At 56.5% G+C, this 26,804-nt stretch overlaps 1 protein-coding gene across 4 annotated transcripts in view; it reads right to left on the bottom strand.

Annotated features, from left to right (window-relative positions):
• Positions 1-26,804, bottom strand: part of IQCE (IQ motif containing E) — a 41,343-nt gene that overhangs the window by 9,926 nt on the left and 4,613 nt on the right. The window contains exons 2-17 of one of the 4 annotated variants that reach the window (XM_030300029.2): positions 25,743-25,790; positions 24,360-24,405; positions 20,911-21,039; positions 19,998-20,132; positions 19,072-19,142; positions 15,205-15,318; positions 15,030-15,080; positions 11,809-11,879; positions 10,778-10,850; positions 10,525-10,574; positions 8,906-9,069; positions 7,510-7,565; positions 6,265-6,464; positions 4,435-4,539; positions 2,937-3,027; positions 1,446-1,616 (exon numbers count right to left, since the gene is read on the bottom strand). In XM_030300029.2, the coding sequence (XP_030155889.1) occupies positions 1,446-1,616; positions 2,937-3,027; positions 4,435-4,539; positions 6,265-6,464; positions 7,510-7,565; positions 8,906-9,069; positions 10,525-10,574; positions 10,778-10,850; positions 11,809-11,879; positions 15,030-15,080; positions 15,205-15,318; positions 19,072-19,142; positions 19,998-20,132; positions 20,911-21,039; positions 24,360-24,405; positions 25,743-25,790 (1,575 nt within the window). The remainder of the gene's footprint in view (positions 1-1,445; positions 1,617-2,936; positions 3,028-4,434; positions 4,540-6,264; positions 6,465-7,509; positions 7,566-8,905; positions 9,070-10,524; positions 10,575-10,777; positions 10,851-11,808; positions 11,880-15,029; positions 15,081-15,204; positions 15,319-19,071; positions 19,143-19,997; positions 20,133-20,910; positions 21,040-24,359; positions 24,406-25,742; positions 25,791-26,804) is intronic. The other 3 variants (XM_030300031.2, XM_030300030.2, XM_030300033.2) reach the window with 3 other exon arrangements.

Here is a 26,804-nt window from a genome sequence, read left to right as displayed (position 1 = left end):
TGCCGGCCACTAAGCAGGGGGGGGATCTGAAGTCATCCCGCAACCGTGCGAAACGAAGGGCTGAGCTAAGGCGCGTAAGGCTGCTGGGGCCACCGGTGAAAGGCACGTCACGGGTTCATCAGCGGGGAAAGGCGTTTCTTTACAGCGGCAAACGCCGGCAGCCGCACCACCCAGTGCCTGCAGCTAGATGTGGCGGGACCGCCCGGGGTCACCTGTGGGAAGGGAGACCGTGCGCCCGGAACCACCTGGGGGGTGCTCTGGCCAAAAATGTTCAACCTGAACCGAGTCAAGCCTGTGGACCTAACCTGCCCCTTCCAGGAGATAGAGGGGACCGACAACAAGTGAAGGGGCATCCTGGGACACCCGGAGAGGTCTGAACATGGAGGCGACACCAGGTGACGTCAGAGTCACTGCTGCGTCTCTGGGGCATCTGACGGCACGTGCTGCGGTCCGCTAGGACATGTCCTTGTGCTTACACGATGCAAGCCGGACCCTCGTAATGTCTGAGCCTCACGTCCACGTGGCGCTGGGGAGGAACGGTCGGAATAGAAAGGAAACGTGCCTACGTGTCGACTACGGGTGGGTCGGGTCGGTGGCAAGAATTCCTGGAATGCCCGAAAGTCTTCCAGCCCTTCTAAATGTCCTGTGAGTTTTCGTGATGAAAGTTTGGAAGAAACAGCAATTTAAAAAGCCCTCCTGGCAGCCTTCGGATATTCAGGCAAGAAGGGGCCTCACCGGGGTTTGTTGGTTCCCTCGGGAGAAAGCGCCCTGCCGTGTTCTACAAAACCAAAAACCGGGGAGCTCTCTCGGGGCATGCCAAGCGGCTGGCGCAAGGAGACGGGCCCCTCGTCCCAGGAGCTTAGGAGAGGGCCCCAGTCCCACCCCCCCCCCCCCTACGGCCATGAGACAGCGCCATGAGACGGGGGCTCCCTGGGCCCCTCGCCCCAGTCTCCCCAAGCACAAAGGCGCTCGGCATGTACACAGCCCCTGCCTCCCTCCTCCCTCCGGCTGAGACGCACGCGCTCCGGAGGCAGGTTTTTCAGTCACAATAAAATGGCCCACAGCCCAAGCTGCTTCCTCCCAGGCGGCCGCAGAAAAGGGGCTCCTCCGGGGGTTTCAATTCCAGTTGTTTCCGAGATGGATCCGCTTCACTGGGGATCCCATGCTCCGGCCCGTGCTCAGAGGGACGGGGCGGTGATTCCAGAACGCGGCCGCCGCCGTGTGCGCCAGGTCACTTCCTTCCCCGCAGGACCCGCTCCCTCCACCGTGGGGCCAGGTGCTGGTGTCTCCCTCACCCCCCCCCCCCCCCCCGCGACACTGTCCTCAGCCGTATCCACGCTGTCCCGCCCACACGTTCCCACATGCCAGCTGCACACAGCACAGAGCCCGCGTGTCGAAGGGGCCCCAGGGCCACAGACCACGGCAGGGCCTTCGTGGGCTCTCACCTGGTGTCTGTATACCCTCCACCGGCTCTGCAGGATCCTGGCTGCCGTGTCTCTTCGCCCCTCGGAGCAGGTGGAGGGGGGCCGGGAGAAGCCCTCCTCGCTTGTATCTGACTCAGAGTCCTGCTGAGAGGGCCTGCTGGTGGGAAGGGAAGGTCGGGGTTCTTCCGGGGTCTGCAGGAAATTCAAGGTGCAAAGGATGATTAAGCCGGGCAGGGAGGACGGGGATCGGGTAAGGCGGCACGATACAGGCAAAGCTCGTCAGAACGGGCTTTCAGTTTAGAGGAAAAACCCGTAGCCACACGTCCAGCCTTGTGACATCGTTCATGTCTGCAGAAACGTGTTGCTAATCAACAGATTTCAGGTAGGTCTTCATCCACCCCCCTAAACCTGGGGCGGGGGCAGTGCTCCCCCGGGGAGCTCCCCTGGGAGGCGGCCCCTTCAACCTAGGCCGCACTTCCTGAGCTCAGTAACACGTGTGCGTGACCGCCAGGTTCACCGGCCTTTCCTTTCCTTGGTTTTCTGGCCTAAGACACTGACGGCAACGGGACTCTGATGAAAGGAAACCGATGTCTCGCTTGGTGTTGGAGATGAAAAGAACTGCTACTTTGATCATTGAAATAAACCTGGCATCTACCACACTGGAGGCTCCAGATTCATGGTCTGCAATAAAAATCAGCATACTGGCCTGTTCTCACCGATGGAGACACCCGTGCTGGAGAATGCTCTCGCAGAGGCTGAAACTCAAAAGCTGAAACTGCCCTGGGTCCAAGGTGCCCGGCCCGCCGTGCAAGCACCAGCGCCCCCGAGCCCGTCGGCCACTGTCACCAGCGCCTCCCGGCTAGCCCGGGTCCTCCTGCTACCTCACCTCAGGGGGGCTTGTCTCCTTCCCCAGTCCTAACGCACCCCACATCTCTGCTCTCCTGGGGCCAGATAACATCTGTCATCGTGTGACCTGTCCGTGCCTGTGCTGCTTACACTTACCTCTGACCTCCAGCCTGCCGTTTGCCTCACGCACCTTCGACACCTGGACATGTGTGGCATTTGGTGGCAGGCACCTGGCACCCCCCCGCCCCCTGCCCGCCCTGGGTCAGGCCTGCTCTCTGTCTTCGACTGAAGCTCACACTAAACACGCAGGGTTGGGGACAGGATGTCCTCACCAGATATCCCTCCTTCCCCTGTAGGGCCTCCTCATACTCCTCACCTGCTAACAGACAACCCTTCAGTGAATGTGAAATCTGGGAAGGACTTCACTCGTCAGCTTAGCTAACACTCGGATGCTAGTTCAAAAAGTCACTTAACTGACGGTTAATTAGTTCAGAACTCTGGACTCAACACACACAATTTATGGAAATCAGTGGTGACGATAAAAGGGAATTGGATTGCCAACGTCGGAGCCAGGAAAATCCTGGGGACAGAGACAGCAGAACCGTCACGCGTCCGCCGAGAGCCCCACCATGCCCGGACAGGAAGCTGAGCCCAGCTGAGCCATACCTCCGGGGTCATTTCCACGGGGTCATCTTTTTCTTCTCTCTTAATTTCTTCCAGTGCTTGAAACTTCTTGGTAAGTGTTTGAATTTCCTCTCTAACGTGAGAGGGAAAAGACGCCATCTTACCGGTCATCGTGCTGTGACACGTGTCTGTGTGACAGCAGCGATGGCCGCCTGTGGAGCTGGCAAGGCCACCTGTCCCAGGGCGACACGGGGTCTCTGGCTACCACCCCTCCTACACCTCGGGCCGGGCCGGTGCACAGGACTGCGCTCTGCGGTCTGTGGGTCACCTAGATCTGGGGCCCGGAGAGGGCGGAGACAGAGGACGTCTGGGGCCAACACCACTTCTGGACCACGGTTAAGAGTTCTGAGGCCACGAGGGACAAATGGGCAGGAATTATGTGTGTGTGTGTTTGTTTGTTTTAATTTCTTTATTTTAGATGGGTTTAGGGCGGGGAATCCCAGGCAGCCTCTGAGCTGTCAGCACGGAGCCCGACGCGGGGCTCAAACTCACAAACCGCGAGGTCGTGACCTGAGCTGAAGTCAGACGCTCAGCCGACTGAGCCACCCAGGCACCTCCTGTTGGGGGCTTTTAACAAACGATGTGACTGGAGGAAAATACGATGTGTGCCTTCACTACAGGTGTCTGAGGCCAAGCAAGAACAACTCTTCCCCGTGTACCTGCCCTTTCCGGTCTCCTTTGATCCCGCCTAGTCAGTTCTCCTGCAAAATATTTTCATTCATTCCAGTAGTCTGTGTCTGACTTACTATTCTGAGTGCTAGGTATTTCTGCTCGGGGTTCTCACCTACGTTTGGGGGGGCATTTTTTTTATTGAGGTGAATTTCGTACAACATAAAATTCACTGTGGCCAAGTCTGCGATGAAGCGGGTTCGAGCACCTCCGCAGCATGGTGCCGCCGCGCTACGAATGCTCCCACCACCCGCGCCCGTCGGCAGCCCTTCCCGCACCCCCGTCCCCCAGCCCCTCTCCCTGTACTTCGGAATCCTACACCAGGGGGCCTTCCTGTCTGCTTCCTCCGCGTGCCACGAGGTTCGTCCCTGCTGTCGCACGTGTCAGAACCTACTCCTTTGTATTCTTTCCTACAAACGTACTTGTTTCCTATCTATTCCTCAGAGACGGGCTTTGGGGCTGTTTCCACTTTCTGGGGACTGTGAGTAGTGACCCTGAAGGAGCAGGAGGCTCTGTCCTGGGAGTCCTGATGGGGTGACCCCCCACGGTGGCCGCACCGCAGTGAAAGGTGCGTGCCGAGGACCGGGCGTCACGCCAGGGAGGCAAACGCCGGCCTGATCGCGAACAGCCCTTCCCCAGAGTCAGGATTTTTACTCCGAAGGAAAGAAAGAGCCACTGCGAGATGTCAGGGCGCGGGGTGTGGGGATCGGGCTGGGGTTGTATAAGAGCCACTCCGAGAGCCGCGCTGAGGAAAGGCAGGAAACGCTTGGAGTCGTGCGACCTCCACAGCCTCTGCCTCTTGTGCACTCACCTCAGAGCCTCCTCTCTTCCTCTTCTCTCCTCCTCCCCTTCCCTCACGCCCTCCAGCTCCTTCTGCAAGGTGGCGTTTGTCTGTAGCAGCTGTCTCACTTCCAAACTGAACACACAGAAGCAGAGATGTTTCAGCGTCACAGGAACACCGATCCTCACCCAGCAGGAAGGGCTTTCAGAAAACATCGCGCAGCCTGACCTCCGTCCCCGTGACGGTGGATGGACGGCAGGGGCACTCGCTCATAGCTACACAGAGCCAGGAACAGACCCGAGAGGCCCGCCGGCCCGGTGGTGGTTCATCCAGGTATTTACTGGGCGCCTGCTATGTACCAGAGGCTGTTACGTGCCCGGGATACCGAGGTGAGCACCATCACACGAGCCGCGGGCCCTGCTCGCGTGGGCCTCGCTGTCTCATGGAGACGGGCATTATCCCAACAGTCACCCAATCGGGTATGTCACCCCTATCTGAGAGGACTGCTGAGGGTCCTGCCCGCGCCACACGGGGCTGCTGCCTGAGCTGGGGCCCTGAGGACGAGGGGGGTTACCCCGTCACCTCCAACGAAACTGCTGCCCGGTGGGCTTTCTTGGGCCCCACAGGTGGCACGTGGCTCCAAGACAAGACCTTTGTCTGACCTCAGCTCCACTGGTTCCAAGGTTCGTTCAATCTCCACAGGAGTCCGAGACACCCTGACTGTTTAGCAGAGCCTCTGTCACATAGCAAGGGCTCAGCAAGCGGAAGCTATTATCATGCCGTGTGACGGCTGAAGAGAAAATCGCAGATGTTATTTATCTTTCAAAATGACTAGCCCCATTTTTGAAACCTCTCATGAAACACTAATTTTTACAAAGGACCTGCCAATTGGCATAGATGCGCCTGGATTGGAGGAGAACAAGGGGAGCGTGAAGGGGTTCTCCTCTGCCATAAACAGGCACCAGAGAACTTAGTCCGCTTAGGGAGGCCTTCTCAGATCTAAACATGCCCACGATCACCAGGGGGCGTCGTTAGACACAGAGTCAGATTCAGGAGATCTGGGTCTGACAAGGTTTTGCGTCTCCAACCAGCCCCCAGGTGGGTGGGGCCGAGTGCCGCATCCCTAACCAGCTCCCAGGTGGGCGGGGCCGAGTGCTGCATCTCCAACCAGCTTCCCAGGTGGGCGGGGCCAAGGTTCTGCATCGCTAACCAGCTCCCAGGTGATGCTGAGGCTGCTGGTTGCCCAGGCCACACTCTGAGAGATAACCCTCACCTCAGAAGATGCATGGGTTTGGCTTACTCATAACACAACTTTGACCAGAGAAGCCACTAGCGGACAGCGGAGAAGGCAGGAACATTTTTAGGAGGCTACAACTCAAGACACTAGAGAACCAACAGCGAATAAGCAAACTCTGCAGGCTTTTCCTTTCAGACTCTCAGGGTCACACTGAACGCTTCACAGCACGTCTGTCTCATTTGGTACTTAGACGAGATCCCTTAAACGTACCGCTGATTCTAAACCTTAAAGAAAATCTAACTGATGGCCTGTCTACCTCACAAATCAATGAAAGTAGATCATTCTCTAGTGAAGAATTTGGGAATGGCTCTGGAATGGAGTCAAGAGATTTGAATGACACCTCCCCTTCTTTCAATAACGTGATGTGGTCAATTGCTATCTTGTTTTTACCACCGAAGTGGCTCTTATCTCACAAACAAGATACGGGACTTTTCAAGCACGTGAAACCAGGCCAGCAGTTACTACGAGGAGCCGAGCATGTCTCCCGAGTGCGCCAGGATGGCTGGACTCCCGCCGCGACCCCCTTCCAGGGCGGAAGGTGCTGGCCGAGCCTTGCAACCTACTCTTTCTCCTGAAGCTGCGTCTGCAGCGCGTCCCGCTCGCCTCTCAGGCTCTGCACCGTCCCCCGAAGACGCTCGCTGTCCTGGTGCCGGTCACATCTCGGCTGCCGGGGCACGGTGGAGCTGGACGCAGACTGCACCGGGGCGTTTGACTTGACCTCTTCTGAAGCCTGTGATGTGGGGCTTTCCAGCGAACTTATTTTCTGGGGGCAACAGAGGCATTTGTTAGAAGTTCTTTCTCGTTTTCCTTTATGGTCGTGAAACCCAAGGAAGACCACGACCAACGGAAACCGGTCCCAGGCGCGGGTGTGGGCCAAGCTCTGCGTGTGACCTCACAAGAGCCCGGCCTGGCACGGTGGGGGCAAGGCGCCGTTAACGAGACGGAACGGAGGGCACGTGGGAGGCGAGCTCGTACGCTTCTCTTTGGGCTCATGGACCCTACCATTTCTTTAGGATTTCTGGAATTTTCAGCCTCTGTGCTTTTGATCCCACGTGATAGCCCGGTTCTGCCCGCTGAGAGGGACTGACTGAGCGGCTCCAGCTCCCCGGTGATGGTGGGTGTCTCAGCCGAGAAGGCACCACCCCCCGGGCTTCCGCACCGCCTCTGGGTGACCACCTTTCCTAACAAGCTTTCTTCTCAAAATACCCACAGTGCATAAAAACTCAGGTTTTCTGCTGTGTAGATCTGTAGTTACTTGATGCTTCCTTCTAGGTTTACTCCGGTCAGCCAAACCAGGGGACAGCTCTCACCGTTTCACCAGACCAGTCAGCAGACGCGGGCCCTTCTGACCCACTCCAGACAAGCGGACTGAGTACTGACCAGAGGAGTGAAATCAAATCTGCAAACCCACAGCAGGTATGAGGAAGTATTAATCTCCCCAACTTTCTGACGATAAACAAAGTTTTCCGACTCAAGTATGCAGGCCGCCTGGTTTCTGGAAGGCCCTAGGACCACCTGCCTCCATCCCTGCTCACACAAGGAGTCCAAAACCGTGGGCCATGTGACCGTGGCTTGGCCACCTGTGACACCAGGGACAGGAACGACACGACCCGTGGGTGTCGTCCAGACCTGCACGGAGTCTGCTCATTCCCATCTGCATCGCGTGCCATGCGGGGGACAGCCACCATGCATGTGCTGAGAGCATTCTGTGAGCAAAGGGCTCATCTGCGTCCCCACTTTACAGGGCGCCGGCTTCTCCTGGCGCTCGGGCGGGTCAAGGACGGGCAGCCGAGAGGCGCACCACTCACTTTTTCCAGCTCCGCGATCCGTCTCAGCAGCCGGGGCTTACTCCACTCCGTGTAACCTGATGGAAGCAATGGCTTTAAGAGGTGAACTTGGCACAGCCATCCCGATGGCCCCGTCAGCCCCGACCGCCCACCTCTAGCACAGCCTGTGAGTGTCCCCTTCCGCCGCGCGGCGCCTGGCAGATTCGTGCAGGAAGGGTGCCTCCCAGTGCGGGAGTCCGTGCCCACACCGTGGAGCTGGCCATGCCGATGGCCTCCTAAGACCTCAGTGTGACATCCACACCTGATCGTGCGTGCCGGTCCGAGACAGAACTTCTCGAGGCCACACACGAGTCCGCGCTGTATCCTCCGCCTTCCTCCCTCCTCCCGGCACTTCCTTCCCCGGCGCTCTGCGCTCCGTCACCGCCACCGCCACCGCCACCGCCACCGCTCACCCTCTGCACCCTGCTGCGTCGCACCAGGGGCTGGACCCCAGGCCCTCCTCTGCTCTCCTCACTCACTGGGTGCGCTCAGTCCCAGCCCGGCCCTCTGCTGGCTGTTGCCCCCCCATGTGGGCATCTCCTGCTGAGGCCTCTGCCCTGAACTCCCGGATGCACCCACCTCCACTTGGACACCTTTTGCGCACCGCAGACTTGACACGTCCCCATCCCCAGACCTGCTCCTCTCTCCGTCACCTCCACCTCACAAGGACACCCTGTCCTTCCAGCAGCTCAGATAAGAGCCTTGGAAGCCGGCTCCTCCCTTCTCTGAGGCATCCGGAACCTGGCCACCTGCCACCCCTGTGGCGCCCGGGGTCGCCAGCAGCCCCCATGGGGACGCCACAGAAGCCCTGGTCTCCCCACCCTCTCTTCTGCACACGGTCCATTCAGCACTCCTCACCTCTGCCCCAGCCCCCAGGGCCCGGGCGTGGCCTTCACAGCCTGGCCCCACGACTTCCTTCCGCCATCATCGCCACCACCCTCCCACCGCCTACGTATGCTGGGCACACTGGCCGTGGGCATGGCTGTCCCCGAAGACCCTACTCACAGGTGCACGCCACTGCCCCCGACACCTGCTGTCCTTCCTATTTCGCTCCGTGGCACCTCCTGCCACCAAGACCCATGACTGACCTGCTGGCTTCTCCCTCCCAGTACGATGTGGCCTCCACGAGGGATGTCTGCTTTTGTCTAGTGCCCTCCCCAACTACCTGCAAGGGTGCTTGGCTCACAGCAGGTGCTCCTTAGATCTCGGAGTCAATTTTGGTGTTGCCCAGCAGTACGCATCTGCATTTCTGGCAACTGAAATGGGGGCGTGGGGTTGCCAGATTCTCCCGCGTTTCGCCACCTGCGTCCTTCCTCAAAGAACCCGAGACGCGGCCTCTCCTCGAGCGCCCCTCCGCGGGTGGCTCCCGGGCCAGTACCCTTCGTGGTGGAGACGGTGGGGGAGTTGCTCAGCACGCGGTCCAGGTCTTCCTTCAGGCTTTGGTTCTCCTCCGTGAGCTCCTGGACGCTCCGGGACAAGCTCAGGAGGGCGCTGCTCACTTTCTTCGGCCTCTTGACGCCCAGTCTCTTCTCCCCCGGAGTCCTGGGAACAGCAAAGCCAAGGGCTAGGTTTGGGTTTCTAAACCCACTGGATAAATGCCTTCAAGGGGGGCAGCCACGCGGCATCTGTGGGTGCCTGTCTGTGGCTCAGAGTGCTCTCTGCAGATATCTGCAGTGGAACAGGGAACCCTGACACTTAACTACAAGGAAGCAAAGTGCTGTCCCCCAAACAGAAATCTGTGTTCATCCGTCAACCTGCAGAACAAAACACTGTATTCGATACTAGTAATATATTTTAAATCGTATCACGAAAACGTTTGTGGGAACTCACGTTCTCTCTCGTTACGTAAATAGCCGTACAATAGCTTGATTTGCCTCTTATCCTACAGAGTCTAAAATACAGTCGGTCCTCATTGTTCAGATTCTGTATTTGCAAATTTGCATTCTTGCTCACACTTAACGTGTGACCCCTTCACAGTACAGGGCCACGGGCTGGGTGGTGGACAGCCTGAGGGCCAAGTTCCCGGTGGCGGGGGTGGGGGGCAGGAGTGGGAGGCAGGGGCGGGGGGGGGGGGGGGGGTGGGGGGGCAGGCACCCGGCTTGGCTTTCACTGTCACCCTCGGGCTGTCCACAGGCGGCACCTTCACAGCCTGTTGAGTACATGCTTTTCACACCTGGGTGCTTTCGTCGGTGAGTTCAGGGTTTAAAGCAGTCCCCTTCACAGCGCTCAGGGGCTGCCCCATGTTCCTGCCGGGGCTCGGGAGAAGGCTGCGATGGGCCTCGAGGAAGCCCGTGTGTGAGGTGCTGGCTGACACGTGAATGCACAGACACGCTAGCAGAAACAGGTTGTGTGCTGACCAGTGGGTGACGGTCCTGCGGCCCAAGGCACCTGCTGCAGGAGCCTACGCGGCACGCGCCCCGGGGGCGATGGCTTAGCAGATGCGCCCATTCCGTGTCTGCGGACGCTTTACGGGGCACGCCTGCTTCAAAGAGCAAAGCAGCGGCTGTCCTGTACGGAGAAAGTCTGCCAACCCCGAAAAGAAGGAAGGGAAGGCCGTGCCTGGCTCAGGGCGAATGCCTGATTTGAGTTTGCAGCTCGGTGCCGAGGCAGTGACATGACCAAATCTGTGAAAAGGGAATCTTCGAGACGGGGAACCCCTGATGTCTCTAATAAACTTCTTGGGGGGGAGATAGACTTGTACTTGGCATTAAACGCCTTCTTAATAAGGAAGTCCTGCTTGGAACAACAGCGCTTTCTGATTCTAAGCTGGAGGCTGTTACATAGCAGGAATTAAGGACTCAGAGCATGGGGAGGTGAACATGCGGTTAGGAGCCAGCACGTGGCTGTGCGTCACCGTCCCAGATGGAAACCGTTAACAGACTGATGCAGGTGCGTGCACTGCTCCAAAGAGAAGGGCAGTGCACGCAGTTCCCGTGTCATGTCTGCGCTACTTTCGGGACCAAACATGAAACACGGTTCCCGAGGAGATGATCATACTTCTTTCCCGTGGTCTCGGAGCTCGCCAAGAGAGTCTGGAGACGATGAATCTGCAAACGCCAAATTAAAATACGTTACGGTACAAAACAAGCACGAAGGAGAACGTGCTCTGAAAAAGTTGTGATCGGGTTCCTGGTTTCTGCCTAAGTTGCTGGGATTCACGTTCAAGCTGAGACGGAACGGAAGCGCAGGGTGCCAGGCGTGGCCGGCGACCGCCCAGGTTACTGACTTCCCCTCCCCGCAGGGCACGCACCTCCTCGTAGTACGTCTCCATGGCGATTCTCATCTCCTCCAAGTTAGTGGTCTTCATATCAGTCTGCAGTTTGCTAGAAACCCAGTTCACAGTTAGTAGGGCAGCGCCGGCCCCGCCGGGGCAGAGCAAGGGCAAGAGCGCTTCCCGGGACGTCAGCGGAGGAAGGGCTTGGCAGAAGAGAAGCGGGCTGGGCGGAGACCCACGGAGAGTCCTCACAGCCATGGGCCCCCTTCTGTGCAGAAGCAGACTCCCTAAAGCTATTCCTCACTAACGGGGGGGGGGGCTGTCGTGGAAGAAGCGGGGTACCCGTGAAGCCTGGGGCGAGGACAGCCGCCTCTGGGGGCGGTGGGAGGCTCCTTCTGTGAGGAAGGAGCGTCACCCCGACCCGTATTGCCAGCACCCCCCACTCAGCGTCCGACAGACTTCAGATAAAAAGCTCTAGCAAATCAAGGCGCGGAGTTCAGGGTGCCGAAATACAGAAGAAGTCAGCAAATAATACAGATTTTTACAGGGGGCGATTTCAGCAGAGGAACAGAGAGGGACGCAGGGAGAGGAAGCGGAAGGGGACTCGGGCGCCTCCAGGCGGGACTCTGCTCCGCACGGCACCACCGGGACCACACGGGACCAGGGCAGGCCGCTGCGGTGCCAGCGCCCACGGACCCACAGGGAGATGGCACAGCGGTCCACACCAGACCGAGGACAGAGAGCAGGGCTCAGGTGCAACGGGAACAGGAAAAGATGAAAGGGAGTCGCTGTTCGGGTGATGTTTGAAGAGGCAGCTAACGCTTCCTTTCGTGGTTTTGGCACAAAGAGGATGCTGGGACAAGGGATGTGGGACGGAGGGTGGCGGGTGGCGGGTGGGGACTGGGGGTGCAGTCCCAGCAGACAGAGCAGACACCGCTGCCGGGTAGGAGGGGAGGCGAGCGGGCACGCGGGCTGGCTGCGGCCAGCCTCGCCAGGGCCGGGCCGAGGAGACCCTGCGGAGCCCGCTGCCCCCCGGCCCACCCTCCGCCCGCCGCGCGTGCCCGTACTTGATCGTGTTGTCCTTCTCCTTGCACTGCTGCTCCAGCCTCAGAATCCTCTGCTTTAGCCCGTTAACGACCTGCCAGTCGAACACGCGCACATCAAGTCGACTGCTTCCGCAGTCCACGAGCTCCCCCTCCCTCCTGTCCCCCGCCGGCTGATCCTGCCCCACTTGGTCGCCGGCTTCTCCCGCAGTCCCGAGGCGCAGCAAAGAAAGGGCCCGACTGTCCGGCTCTCGGCGCAGGGCGGGGCGGGGCGGGGGCAGAGCCTCGCCCCCAACCCCCACGTTTCCACCAGGAACACACGGATGCACCGCCATCACCAGATCCAAAGGACAGCCGTGTCCACGGTATCCCCTTGGGAGCGAGCAGAGCTGACCCGCCCACGACCCTGAGCTTCACTCTGGGGCACGGAAGACCGCGTGCGTCTCGTTGTTCCTTCTCTCTGCCAACCCATCACTGTGGGGGACAGCACCCTTGCGCTCCCGAGAGAATATCCCCTTCTTTCCTTCTGGCTACCCAAACAACTTCCCAGTTGCATTTTAAACTAATTTTCAATTACGTTCGGTAATACATGAATACACCTTCTTGGGGAAAAATGAGAACATAGATCAGACTACGGCCCTTGACCTTAACCCCCCTCACCTAATACTGTCATCAAGCGAATTTGTGTCCTCTAGACCTTGTGTCGTGCATGTGCACCCACTGACATTACAGCATCCTACCGCACAGGCGGCCACGTGGTTTTCTCATGCCACGAATGGTCCCGGTGGACCATCCCCGTGGGGCCGCACCCCTACGTGACTCCTGCCCGGTACGGTCATACGGTGTGGACACCCATTCCTCGACCGATGAGGCTTAAATTGCTATTTACGATCAAGACTTCAGTAGAAATCACCCTTCTTATGCATACGTGCAGACGTTTCTTGAAGGGCGATGCTCACCGGCACCTTGCTCACCAGCACGGCGTTCAGTCACAGGGCACGGCAACTCCGGAGGGCGATTTGGCAGCGGGTATTAAGGTGGAAACTGCACACACCCAAAGATCTAGAATTCCTACTTTCAATCAACTTTAATTTTAGAAAGCCGGGGCGCCCGGGTTGGCTCAGTCAGCGGAGCATCCGACTCTCGACATCAGCTCTGGTCGTGATTCCGAGGTCGTGGGATGGAGCCCGGGGTTGGGCTCTGTGCTCAGCACGGCGCCTGCTTGGGATTCTCTCTGTCTCTCTCCCTCTGCTCCTCCCCCACTCACGCTCTCTCTCAAAAAGACCCAGAAAACCCGCAGCATCAGAACAGAAATGCAGAGCCCTTTCTCTAAAAGTATGCATTATTTACAAAATTCTAAATCCTCAATCACGCAGCCATTTCTGAACATAGCTGTAACTCATTTATATTCTTAAAATTTTTTTTCTTCTGAAAATGTTTCCATGTGGCATCATTCAAATTGTAATGGTTTCTCCTCAATGTTCCCCGCCCCCCCCCCCCACATCGGGCAGCTATAAATTTCCTTGTGTAAAAGGCTTTGTGTACTGGAGTTTTTCCCTGAGACACGGCCCGAAAGAGAGCAGTACCAGGCAAAGCACAACTTCACGGCCATTCCTCTGCTCGGTCACGCCAACCTAAAACACGGTGTCTCAGCTCTGAGCATGCCCGGTGTTCTCAGTCCTGCTGACGCTGGTTTTGATCATTTGTGTTTATTCTGCTGGCTTAAGGCGTGACGTTTTACTCAGGGTAGCTTAAGACGTCTTTTCTCCAATATTAACTACCGGAGGAACAGTGGGGACCAAGGCATGGTACTTGTGGATTCACTATAAACCCAACCTGGGCAAATCTCTCTCTCTTTAAAAAAAAAAAAAATCTTTTTTTAATCTTTATTTATTTTTGAGAGAGAGAGAGACAGAGAGTGAGTGGGGAGGGGCAGAGAGAGAGGGAGACACAGAATCTGAAGCAGGCTCCAGGCTCCGAGCTGTCAGCATAGAGCCCGACACGGGGCTCGAACTCACGGACCGTGAGATCATGACCTGAGCCGAAGTCGGATGCTTAACCGACTGAGCCACCCAGGCGCACCATGGCCAAATCTCTTCACCTCAGTTTCCTGAGTTTCAAAGTGGGGATCGAGGGGCACCTGGGCGGCTCCGTCGGTTAAGCGTCTGACTTTGGTTCAGATCACGGTCTCGTGGTTCATGGGTTCCAGCCCTGTATTGGGGTCTCTGCTGTCAGCACAGCGCCTGCTTTGGATCCTCTGTCTCCCTCTCTCTCTGCCCCTCTCCCGCTCACACTCTGTCTCGCCTTCTCTCAAAAATAAGTAAACGTTAAAAACAATTTTTTTTAAAATAGGGACTGAGTCCCTATCACAAAATCCAATGAGATTATGCTCAACTGTTCGCTGTCTAGGAGTCGCTATTAAGCTAATTTTCTCGTGGAAACGCTCCGATCTGTGCTCACGCCCTGAAAGTACTTCCTTCGTGCGTCCTGGGAACGGGGCCGGTGTTAACCACCTATACAGAGCCGACTGCACGCTTTCCGTACAGGCCCGCATGGATTCTGTGTGTCGCACTGGTCAGCGTCCTCCCTGCTCCCCCATCATGTTGACTCAGTTTCCCCTGTAGTCCCACGGGGCTTTGTTGCAAATGTTGCATCATCACACCCAAAGTCACATCGTTAATGTTATTTGATTCCTTGGGCTCAGTGGTCTCAGAATTGGATCCCTTCCAGGTCCGTCTGCATCTCACTCTTCTCGAGAAGTGTGCTTCCTTGACTCAGCAGGTTTCTTGTGGTCCTATGTCTCCACCGCCGCAGCCCTCATCACGGAATGGCGCCGGTGCCGTCACCTTGCTTCACTCGCTGTGCCGTGTGTTACGCGGCCCCGTGGCAGAGCTGGCGTGCGTGTTAAAGTGTTAAAGGCTTTATCCTATCCCGCTTTGTTTCCTCAGCGTCTCTAGTTCAGTGTGGTGGCGGGGGACGTCACCACCGCGACCGCTGTCCTCTGCTGTGCACCTTCTGCCCTGCGCGGCCTGCTCGGTCTCCCCTCACGCCCCCAGCAGCGCCCGCAGCGTCTTGTCGTGAGCTCTCCGGCTCCGCGGACGGTGCTTTAGGGGCTCCTGGGCCCTGGCTCCCTGTCACCCCTCTTGCACGACTGCATTAGAGGAAAGGCGTCCCTCAACTCTGGGCTGTTTTGAGATTCAGACTTCAGCGGGAAGGTTATCGGTCCTGCTGGAGTCGGTACTCACCCAGCCAGCATCGGGCCTCTTCTCTGCCAGAGTCCGAACAAAATCCGGGTCCTGCGGCAAGCAGACGGAGAGATGAAGACGCTGGCGGGCGGCCTCTCCCCCCTGCAGCCCGAAGAGCGGAGCCTGCGCCTTCCCTGCCGCGGCCGGGCGCCACCGCTGCGGGGCCACGACTTACTCGGGACGGGTCCAAGAGCTGCTGTATCTGCCGGTCCTTCCTGCTGTTTTCCTCCTCCAGGCGCCGCAGCCTTGTTCTCATGAGGTCCACGTCACTCTTCTGCACGTGCAGGGACTGAGAGGAGACAGAACCACACACACACACACACACACACTCTCGTGCACACGCGCACCCCAACACCCAGGTGAAACACAAGTCGGAGCAGAACTCGCGAGGTGGCCCGGTTCCCGGTCAGGGCGCGTGCGTGGCGCTGGGGGGAAGGAGGCACCTGGTGCCTGGGAACCAAGGGGGATGCCATCAGGTGCAGGACCACCCGACGTGAGTAGGAACACCCCCTCCCTAAAGGCAGCCCCACACAGGCACGCCGCTCTCTCCCACGCCCACCTGAGGGAGCCCACACGTGTCACAGCACGTGTCACCAAAACTCATCCGAGGCTAACATCCACTTAAAACTCTTGACCTCAGCTGGGGCTTGGGGGGGTCAGAGTGGGGGCCCCTGCCAGTTGTTACCAGTCTGCGGCGAACGGAGGGAAAAAGCCTGAGCAGCTGATTTTTCACGGTACTAAAGTGATTCAATTCCACAACCGCCCTCTTTAGAAAACTCTCCTCCCTCCTACTTTGGGCTTCTGTCGTCCTTTTAGGAAATGGTGATGGTAGGGGATTTTTAATTTTTGTTTTCCAGGTCCTCACTTGAAAAGGCCTTCTCCCAGGGCGTGAAACCGCGAGGCCTGGAGAACACGAGGTTCAGACGTGCCCACAGCCCGCACGGGGACAGCCAGGGCACTCAACCAGCTTCCGGCATCAGCCTGCATCCGAACTAGCCAGTTAACCCGGAAACGCCCTTCTCCTTCCAGGACTCATGAGGCGTAGAAGAGAGACAGTGCCCGAACGAACCCAGCCCCCACCACTGGCAAGCGGACTCCCAGTGTGCACTGCAGAGAGAGACGCCGGACAGGTCAGCTGCAGGCCTGCCGCTGGCCGGACCGCCATAGCGCTCCAAGAGACGAGGGGACCCTGGCACTCAGTGAGTGTTTAATGAATAGGTCAGTTCGTGCACAGCCATTGGGAAGGAGAAGAAATCTAATAATGGGAATTCTGCTTCCGGAAACGGGGTACACTCAGTGTTCCCTACTCCTGCAGCCGTGGACGCTGTATGTAAGACAGATGTAAGAAGGCTCAGAAGGGTGGACAGAAGACAGACTAGGCTGGGGCTCAGGACCCAAGCAGGGACTGCAGAGCCCCCCGGTTTTCCTGCTGCCTCACGTGTCCTAGACGGGAGTGCTGGGGAAGCCAACAGCCTGGACAAGCCCACGGGCACAGACAGGAAAGGGGCACTGGCCAGGCAGAGAAGGCACGGGTGATAACCGCTCCACCCTCAGGCAAACACAACAGAACCTGCGGGGCTCACCCCTGCCAGCGAAGGCTGAGCCGGGAGCCAAGCCCCCCACCCCTGCCAGGCTGTAGTGAGGCACCCTGCCTCCTTGTGGGGGAGAGGGGTGGCGGGGGAGGGGTGGTCAGAGGAGGCCTGCTAGAGCATCAGGACTCTCACTGTCCAGGGGTAATGAGGCCACATACACAAAATAAAGTCGAAGACTTAAATCCTAACCTTCCAAAAATTACATTAAATATAAATGACCCAAACAAACCAACTAGGAGACAGGAAGTGGCAACGTAGATTAAAAAACACGCCCAACTACGTGTTGTCTGCAAGAACCTCATTTTAACATAATGTGAAAGGAGGTCGAAAGTAAAAGGATGGAAAGAGAGATGCCAGCGAAGCATCAACCGACAAAGGCAGGAGCGGCCATGTTAGCATCAGACAAAGCAGAATTCGGAGAACAGAAACGACACGGCGACTCTACAGGCCAATCCACAGACGAGACAAGAGACCATAAATGCGCCCTCGTCAACAAAAGAGGGAAGACGTGTGACTAAAGAGGAGGCAGAGCTCCCCCCACAGTGTCACATACTGCATCAGTCCACGTAGAGAACATTACCAGGATGCCAGAATTATAGAGATGGGGAGAAAAGCCAGTGGCCGCCAGGAGTCAGGGATGGGGAATGGGGTGGGAGGCAGGTGTGACCACAAAGGGGCAGCTGGAGGGACAGCATGCCCGGTGGCGTGGGGCAGCGTGCATGCAGGGACATGGGTGCACACACGCGGCAACACGGCACGGAACCGGACACGTGCACCAAGTCCACGTCTGCGGCCTGGTTTTGACACTGCGTTGACTGCTGGGGGAGACGGGTGCGGGGGCCTCTGTGCCATCCCCGCCACTCCCTGGGATGTTCTGCACTCGTGGCCTCTTGCGGGGTGCCGGCCGTGGCACAGAGTACTCCCTGGGGCCCTGCGCTGATGGGCGCACCCGCGTCGCGACTGTGAAACCGTTCCTGTATTATCCCCATTTTTCAACAGGAAACTGAGGCACCACTTGCCACAGAAAAACAACTCTGAAGCTCAGAGTCCTGGAAGTGAAATTCTCCTCCCCCTGCGTTTAGAAGCCTAGACTGATTTTTCCCATAAGTCCGTGACGGGAAGTTTGAGTAAAGTCAGTATCATTTTACCCAGAGACCACTTCCAGCTCCAGAAGATTCCTTTCAAGACTGCTACTGCAGTGATTATTCAGAGTTCCAAATGAGGGCTCTCCCCACAATAACTCTGACGCACAGCTGTCCTCAGGACAGGGAGTGCGATGCTCCAGCAGCACCTTCACTGCTGGGCAGCTCCCATGGGGGAGCAATCTCTGGACGGCCCCTGACATCGGAGCATCTTGTCTGGGCCGCCACAGAAGGGCTGCGTCTCATGCACGGGGGCCCAGACCGGGGGCTCCTCGGGTAAGATGGCTCGAAGACTCCTCGCCGTGGCCGCGCCCCTGGGCGTGCTGGCTGCCCACGCCCCACCTAACCTCTGGTGCCCAGACGGGCCATGGCCCTCCAGATGCGGAGGAAGTGAACCCTGGCCGCTTCTCCAGGGGCACGAGTATGCACGTGGATGCTAAGAGCGGTGTGGCAGCAGTGGTTCCGTCGAAGGCGATGAGGGTGGCGATAATTTATTCCAGTGCAATTTACACCATAAGGAGTAGGAGGTAGCACGGGGCAGCAAAAAGAGCCTTGGCCTTGGGAGGCAGGTGGCCTTGGGGGAAGTCCTCATTCTGCTACTGGTTGACCTTGGACAGACTACTACCTGGTCTGAATCTCGAGGTCATCACCGGCTAAGAGCCGTAAGCTCCCTCAGACTCCCGTAGAGACCCACTGAGCTAGGGAGCGTGGACTGTCTGGTTACCACCGAAGAGTCCACACGTGGAAGGCTACTGGTAACAATGACGCCAGTGGCCTCATCTGATGCCAGATCTCTCTGTGCAGAGGGACTGTGATGTCAACCCCGTCTTTCCCATTTTCCCTGCCGTGCTGCTGGAGCAGAGCACACATGGAATCTCAACAGTGGAGGCCTCTCCTGCAGCAGGCTCTAGGTGGGTCTCCCAGCTTCCAAGGCACGGGGCCAGGGTTTAAACTCAGGTGCTCCTCGAGGCGCCTGGGGGCTCAGTAGGTTAAGCGTGCAACTCTTGATTTTAGCTCACGTGACGATCTTGAGGTTTATGAGTTTGAGCCCCAAGTCGGGCTCCCGTGCTGACGGTGCGGAGCCTGCTTGGGATTCTCTCTCCCTCTCTCTGTCCCTCCCCCATCGCACGTGCGCATGTTCTCTCTCTAAAAGTAAATAAACTTAAAACAAAACAAAACTCGGGCGTCCCTGCAAAGCTCATGTTCTTTCCATATGGACACATCTCGGCACTGATCCTGACTTTCCCACCCGTGGTTACGGAAGGCTCTTGTGGTCTAAAACCGACAAAGGACAGACAGAAATACTACCTTCTTCAGCTCAATGATCTCGTCGTACATGTCTTCCTTCTCTCTGTAGACAGGGGTCCCGGGAACGTGACCTGGAGGGGGACACGCAAACGTCTGAAAAGATCATCTGAAGAGTAGACGGAATTCTTGGCTGTGCCTTAAGAAAATCCCGGACGTTTGATAAAAAAGAAGACCAAAGCATTTCACCGGTTTAGCTGGACCGTGATCATTCCCGGAACAGAAGGAAACCAACACCGACAGTGAGTAGAAGGGTGAAGCAGGAGAGAACGGAAAGGTGTGAACACAGGGCTTGCCTGCAGGAAAAGGAAGGAAGGGGGACAGAAGGAGAAGTGATACATTTAGATTCTAAATCGCAAACAAAACAAAAAGACAAAGACAGACAAACAGCAGCCCTTCCAGCGCTGACAGAGGGAGGCAGAGAAGCAGACTCGGGTCTCTGAAACGCACCTGATAGACTGAGACTCTACAACATTCAAGCCCAAAGTAGAACTCGGAGCCAGCAGGAAGGGGTCGGCAGGGGGTCAGGGTGACAGGGGCTCACCACGATCCCTGTGGAGGCCCACGAGGATAGCCGTGAGAGCCGGGGAGGAGACATGGGGAGAGACCAGACAGAAGGACGGAGACAGGACAACAGACCCAGGCTTTCTGGTGAGATTTGGGGTTTTCGCCATGTGCAACTGTTATTTCTAGTACTGTCCATCCGATAAATCTCAGCAAGCCTCCGAGTTACAGGGGCAGGCCCGACTGGAGCCTGGGGACACGTCACTGTCACGTTAGGAGGGTAGAGCGGACTTGCGGGGTCCCCGTCCTCTCTCCACGGTCTCGTAGGGACACAGCCAATACAGGAAGCCCAAAATCTCACTTTGTCAAAGGACAAATCCCGAGCTTTCCCTTACTTGTGGCCTCGTCACCGTCAACATGCTCACCATTGCTGGCAGAACGCCTGAGATTGGACCTCTTCACTCTTAAGGCTGCTCTCAGATAGTCGGGAGTAGTGCTGGGGGGGCTGGCCCATGCCTGCTCCAAGGTCAGGTCTGACTTCAGGGGCTGGGTCAGACTTCCTGGTTTGAACGTGCATGGATTTAATATGACAGGTACAGACAAACACAACGGAAGGTTTTGCCTCTACTGATCAATGCTCATGGGCTGAAGAAGGCTTAAGACAACCAGCAGACGGTGGCAATCAGTGGGATGCTGATAAAAATTTCTGGCTCTCAAAAAATAAAGCCCAGATCCGGAGCATTTGTCTATTTCCACGGTATAAATAGTCCTATGATGTCCAATTTCAGGCGGCCAGCGTGACATTGACCGGCTCACCAAATTCTTAAAAATTTAACAACTGGCTCTTGCAAGCGGGTAGGAGCTGGGCCAGCAGTGCTGGGACGTCACAAGACTCCAGGGATAGCGTGTCACACCCGCAAACCATCAGAAACCACACTTACGTGTGCCGTAAAGATTATGAGGCTCAATGTCTTTGAGAAGTTGAAAAGCAACGTCATGCAAATAAGTCCTATTACGAACTCGATCTTTTAAAAAAAAATTTTTTTTAATGTTTATTTTACTTTTGAGACAGAGACAGAGCATGAACGGGGGAGGGTCAGAGAGAGGGAGACACAGAATCGGAAGCAGGCTCCAGGCTCTGAGCCGTCAGCCCAGAGCCCGACGCGGGGCTCGAACTCACGGACCGTGACATCGTGACCTGGGCTGAAGTCGGACGCTTAACCGACTGAGCCACCCAGGCGCCCCACGAACTCGATCTTAAATCACCACCCGCCACTCGTCAAACCCTCCTCTGGAGCGGGAAGGGCCTCTCTGTCGGACCAACCACGTACCGCATACCTGGCTTCGAGCTTCCCAGCCACAGCTTCTGTGGGGTTAAGGACATTCTGTTACCAAGAGGCATGCTTGCTGCCGTCCTCAGAGACCTCCAGGATGCCACTTTCCTCGGTTTAGAGTGATAAGGTGACTCTAAAAAGCCAATATATGGTTTCAGAGGGGCAAGGTATCGATGCCTCTCAACATTTGTGCTTTAGTGACACAAAAATGGTACCAGAACATTCATAAGAACATTCTGACAAAAGTGAAAAACACACAGCATATGGTTATGTACTACATATTATATAGCTATATCACATAGTTATATATATATATATATATATATATATATATATATATATAATGTGTACATACTTATGTTTGTTTTTGGAATTTTATTATAAAGACATAACATAAGAGGAAATTTATCTAAAAATCCAGTCATAATTCTACCAGTATTTGATGTTCCCAGATACAGGTGTGTTATAGTCACAGAACAGTGAACACACAATTTTGTCCTTTGCACTTAACGGTATAAATATTTTTCACTTTGCTACCTAGGGACACAAGTAATACTATCTAGAACTTACTATGTAAAACAAAAAATGTAGAAGAAATGAGAAAAAATTACCTTTCTGGGCATTTTTGATTATGTTATTCATACAAGAGAAACATGTTAAAGTTACTTTTTAATCTGGGATTTCATCTCTTTATGTAAAATCGGACACATTTATGCAATAACTCAGTTGTTCATAAAACATGTTTATAAGTAGCAAAGAAATTCCTGTCTATGGTAAGTCCTGAAAAACCTAAAAAAAAATCTCTAAGTTTTCTCCACGGCTTCAAAATTTAGGGGAGATTTCTCATTATAATTTGGGACGAGAGAACAGACTCATTAGACCTGGACGCATTTTCCCTCAGCGGGACCACGGGGCCCCGGCTTGGGGGCATGCTTGAAGGCCTTCCAAACCCTGTCCATTTAAGTGCTCACTTATAAAGTAAGCTGGCCATCAGGGGCAAGCTCCACCAGTAACATTTCCCTCCCTGGCCCACGTGAGCTATCAGTGACCGGTAAGGATCCCTCAGGAAACGCGCACGCACGTGGACAAAAGTGGGAAGGCAGAAGGAAACAGGAGTCGGGAGATACGAGATACTTGGGCGAGCGGGGCTGTGAGCAGCAGAGCCCTGGGCCCTGGAATCCAGTCGGGCCTTAAAGAACAACACTGGCTAAGTGAATGGGACACGTGGTTGCCGCTGTCCCAGCCCAGGAAACCAGACAGAAGCACACCTGCTGGGCTGGTGTCCCAAAGGCCGCTACAGGAGTGGGCATCTGAGCGGAGATGGCTCACCCGGTGTGAGAGGGCTGAGCCAGCCCAGGGGAGGGGGCGCCGGGGTGCTGGGGAGAGGACCCTGAAGGTCGGGGGGTGGAAAAAGACTCTGAGGACCAGGGCTGGGCCATACGGGACTCCCAGCGTGGGCTGCGGGGAGAAAGCACGGGGGAAAGCAGCACCCCTCGACTTCTAGATACTTCTGGGGCTTTCACCGTTCTAAGTTATGTGAAGCACGACTCTGACGTTTACAGAAATCAAGATACAAACAATTGGACGATTACTATTTGAAACACTTGAAACGCTGATATTCAGTAAAAACAATTAAAGATGTTCTAATATTTACCTTGTAACCGAAGAGAACTTAAAACAAAATGGTTCTAAAACAAGAAGGTTTAAAACACACACACCCGCCCTTCACATCAATTCTCAATTCCTCCATGGAAGGAGAGGAAGGACATCAAAAACCCAAACTGATAGATTCTTTCTTCCTTTTTTATTTTTTGGAGAGGGTGCGCAAGCACGGAGGGCAGGGAGGTCCAGGGAGAGGGAGAGGGAGAGGGCGAGGGAGAATCCCAAGCAGGCTCCACACTGATAGCGGGGCTTGCTCCCACAAACTGAGATCATGACCTGAGCCAAAATTGAGAGTCGCACGCTCAACCAGCTGAGCCACCCAGGCACCCCAACAGATGATTTCTTTCTAACATTTATATTTATCTGTAATACAAAACATGGTTTCTTTTCTTGGCAGGAATTTATCTAATTATGTTCTTCTTGGGCTAATGAAAGTCCAGTCGTGTTCTCTGAGTGCGTCACATACACACAGGAGACGTTTGAAATACACTCGTATAGAAGAAACGTAGATACACGCATACGGAGGTCAGAGACGGCCACGGGCTTTTGGATAACAAAAGGAAGCCCATCCGGGATTTAAGCTCTGTCGGAAAGGCGTTCCTAAGCATCAAATTCACACGTGGTTCTCTGTGCACTAGAGCAGTGTCGGAACGGCCCGGAAGAAGAGAGGCCTGGCTGGCCGTCTGGACTGAAACCCCATCTGCCACGACTGAACGCTTGTGCCCCTCAGTCGTACGCTGAACGCTAACGCGAACCCTAACGTGATGGTGTCGGGGTGAGGCCTGGGGGAGATGATTAGGTCATGATTAGGTCCCAGAGCTCCCTCACCCCTTCCCCCACGTGAGGTACAACCAGGCCGCGGCCGCCCACAACCTGGAAGATGCCTCATCACAACCACCGTGCTGACACCCACCCGAGTCTTGGACTTGGGCCTCCAGGACTAAGTCAGAAGTAAATGGCTGTTATTCAGAAGTTGCCCGGCCTTCCGCCAGCTGTCGGGGCAGAGCAACACCCATCCCTGCAACATCGTCCCTAGCAGGCAGCCACCCGCATGCCCATGGCCAAGGATGGTGTCTCCCCGCAGGGGATGGGGAACACAGAACCTGCCCACAGATGCAGCAGGGCAAGCCCACCGGAAAACCACTACACCCGCTCAGCACGGCGTCCACAGCAGCTCTGACTCAGTCCCGAGGGGATGAGGCCTTCTGGCCGAGGAGCGTTCGGAAGACGCAAGCGGGTTCAGAGGGCAGGGAAAGAACCCAAGAGGCCAGAGCACTGCGTCTGCAGGAGGCTCCTGGGACAGCGGCCCCTGGGAGCTTCAGCCCCCTGCTGGGCCTCCTCCCACGGGGGCCATGGGGGAAGGCAGGGACCCCAAGAGTGCCGGCTCCCAAGACCCCACCACAAGGGCCATGGGGGAAGGCGGGGACCCCGAGAGTGCCGGCTGCCGAGACCCCAACACGAGGGCCACGGGGGAAGGCGGGGACCCCAGAGTACCAGCTCCCGAGACCCCACCACAAGGGCCACAGGGAAGGTGGAGGCCCCAGAGTGCCGGCTCCCGAGACCCCACCATGAGGGCCACAGGGAAGGCGGGGACCCCGAGAGTGCCGGCTCCCGAGACCCCAACACAAAATGGAGCCAAGTGGTGGGAGTGTCACTTCTTGATAACCCCAGGTGTTTGAAGAAGACATTCTTGATCTTTCTCCCAAGACATCAGGGAAGGACAGCTTCTAAAACCCTTTCTCTGGGTTAAAGTGCAGAAATTGGAGGGATGAAGGGCCTGGTCATACTTACTCAGTGATGTGGGTGGAGGTTTGTGGAAACTTTTCCTTTCTGCTTTCTGAAAGAAAAGAAACGACGTAAAGCACGTTGAGCCTTCCCGAGGAGCCCGATGGCCCCAAAAGTGAAGCACGGGCATGTTCAGGACGGGTCAGAGCAGGTGCAGGGCAGCGAGAGAAGAGGTTAACTCAGCAGAGACATGAGTGAAGGCTGAGCCCGGGAAGAAACACACAGCGCGGCGAGGTGACCCCGGGAAACGTGATGCGTGCGGTGTTCTGGCTGCACTGGGTTCCCGGAGCTCTCGGGACACTACCTAGAAGCACACTGAAGATGCCACGCGAACAACTATCTTCGGCCCCCCTGACTGTCCTCAGGCCAGTGCCTGCAGCGCCAAGGTGTGACCGTCCACCAGGATGGACTCGGCAGGAATACGGCAAGTACAAACCCCACTGGGGAGGGACGGTCCCGCACGGGAGGGGCCCTGTCGGAACACCGTCTCCAGGGCAACCCTGATGCCAGATGCAGAACTGGGCCCTGCCGTGTGCCCAGGGAAAGGACAAACCGCATCGGCTTCCTCTTGGACAGAGAATCCCTCTTCCCTCCCGTCCAGCAGAACCGTGAGCCCTGCCATCTGAATTTTCCCTGGACGTGAGCTGGATCCCTACTCCTCCGGGGAGCATCTCGGGTCCGCGGCCTCAGTGGTGTTGAGGGAACACCCCTAATCTGCAGAGGTCCCTCACTGCAGACAACGGGCGCGTGATGTCCCCCTTCGAGTGCACAGAGCCGAGGTGGAACGGAGGCCTGCTGGTGCCACGTGCCCTCAGAGCCATGTGCTGAGGCTCGTCTGTGACTCTGCCTGCTGGACACGTGCCTTGTGCTCTTTTTTTGTGACCGCGAAGCCGGCAGGCCGCACGTTCTACCCAGCGCGGCTCCGCAGACAAACCCAGACCGGCCAGGCTGGGGGCTGCTCTGCCTTGGGACCCCTGCTGGCCACTCTCCCTTCAGGCCACTCCTGGCATCCAGGGGACCCTGGGGCCATCGTGCCAGGACATCACACACCGCCAGAGCCGCGGCTGCCAAAGCGAATCCCTTCTCCAGCCTAGAACCCTCTCCCCCCTTCATGTTACACCAAAACCAGAAGCAGGATGAGAGCTTAGAATGTGCCTCAAATATACTCTGCTCACAACTAACACCCGGATACAAGTTTTAAAATTATAATCACGGTTACCTATACCAACCAAGGGCTCAAAACTCCTCAAGTGCAGAGTAGCCCCTAGAGTGTGTATTCCGGCTCTAAACGTCACGTTTGCGGGGAAAGAGCCGGGGGCGTGTTTGGGTAACGTGTAGGGGCCAGATAACCAGCAGTGGGACAAGCGGCTGTGCCCCGATCACACTCACCGTCTCAAAGTCAGAGTCAAAGGTAATTGCGGATAGACTGTCATCTCCCTGGAGGAAGAGATGGAAACAGTGAAATTTTAGGGAACCTGCCTGGCCCCCCACGGTCACACGTACAAAGTGAAAACAGCCCATCCACGGCTGCTGAGGCAGTGACTCAAGAAACCCACTCCGAGTTAGCTCAGAACACGCGAAGTGGGCAGCGGCCAGCCCGCTCGGTTGCAGCCCAAAGAACGGTGGCGGACGTGACCCAAAGCTCCACCCGCTCGGGCTGCTCCACGTCTGTCCATCTAGCGGCACCACATCCAAGGATCCGCTACGCGCTGTCGATAAAGAAGCGGTTTTGGAGGAAAGGAACGTGTCTCACATCGCGTAAATGCTCTCTTACTCATCTTCACGTCAAGGCACAAGGGACCTGGGACTGGCTCCTGACGAGAGCGAGCCAAAGTCATTTAAAAACACACGCGCATTAATACATGCCTTATTTGGCCGTAGACACCTCCCTGCCCGGCCGTGGGGGGTAGAGGAAAACCTGTACCACCTGATTTCAGTACGAGGATGTCATTTCCCAAGAGAAGACTGTTTCTGTGCTAACTCACTTACTCGGTTTTAAATCCTAAAAAAGGGAAAGGAGGAACACACATAAACCCATAAATCCCCTCTGATCGCCGTGCTGTTGATTCGCGGTGCGGTTGCCGGGAGTTAGGCACTGACACCCGTCCTGGGAGCCGAGAAGGCTGTATCTGGCTGGTGAGCGTGTCTCAGCGAGCCGTGTGGGTGCGGCTGAACCCACACGGTGTCGTCGTGGGACTTTGCTGCCTTCTGAAAAGCACAAGTACGGACTAAGCCATATGGCCATAGTATCAGTACTTTAAGGAACAATTCTTCCGGCAGATGTTCCACTGGAAACATATGGCCGTGCCAGAGGGGTGGGGGGGTGGGTAAGGTGTCGCTGTCGGGACGGGGCAGCCCTCCAGCCCAGCGATCTGAAACACAGGGTCCGGACTAAAGGTGTGGCGTGACCTGATGTGGGACAGGGGAAGGTCGTGTGCCTCAAATAAACAG

Source organism: Lynx canadensis, chromosome E3 (assembly GCF_007474595.2).
Source record: "Lynx canadensis isolate LIC74 chromosome E3, mLynCan4.pri.v2, whole genome shotgun sequence".
Lineage (NCBI taxonomy): Eukaryota > Metazoa > Chordata > Mammalia > Carnivora > Felidae > Lynx > Lynx canadensis.
This window is presented reverse-complemented; position numbering and strand designations above follow the sequence as displayed.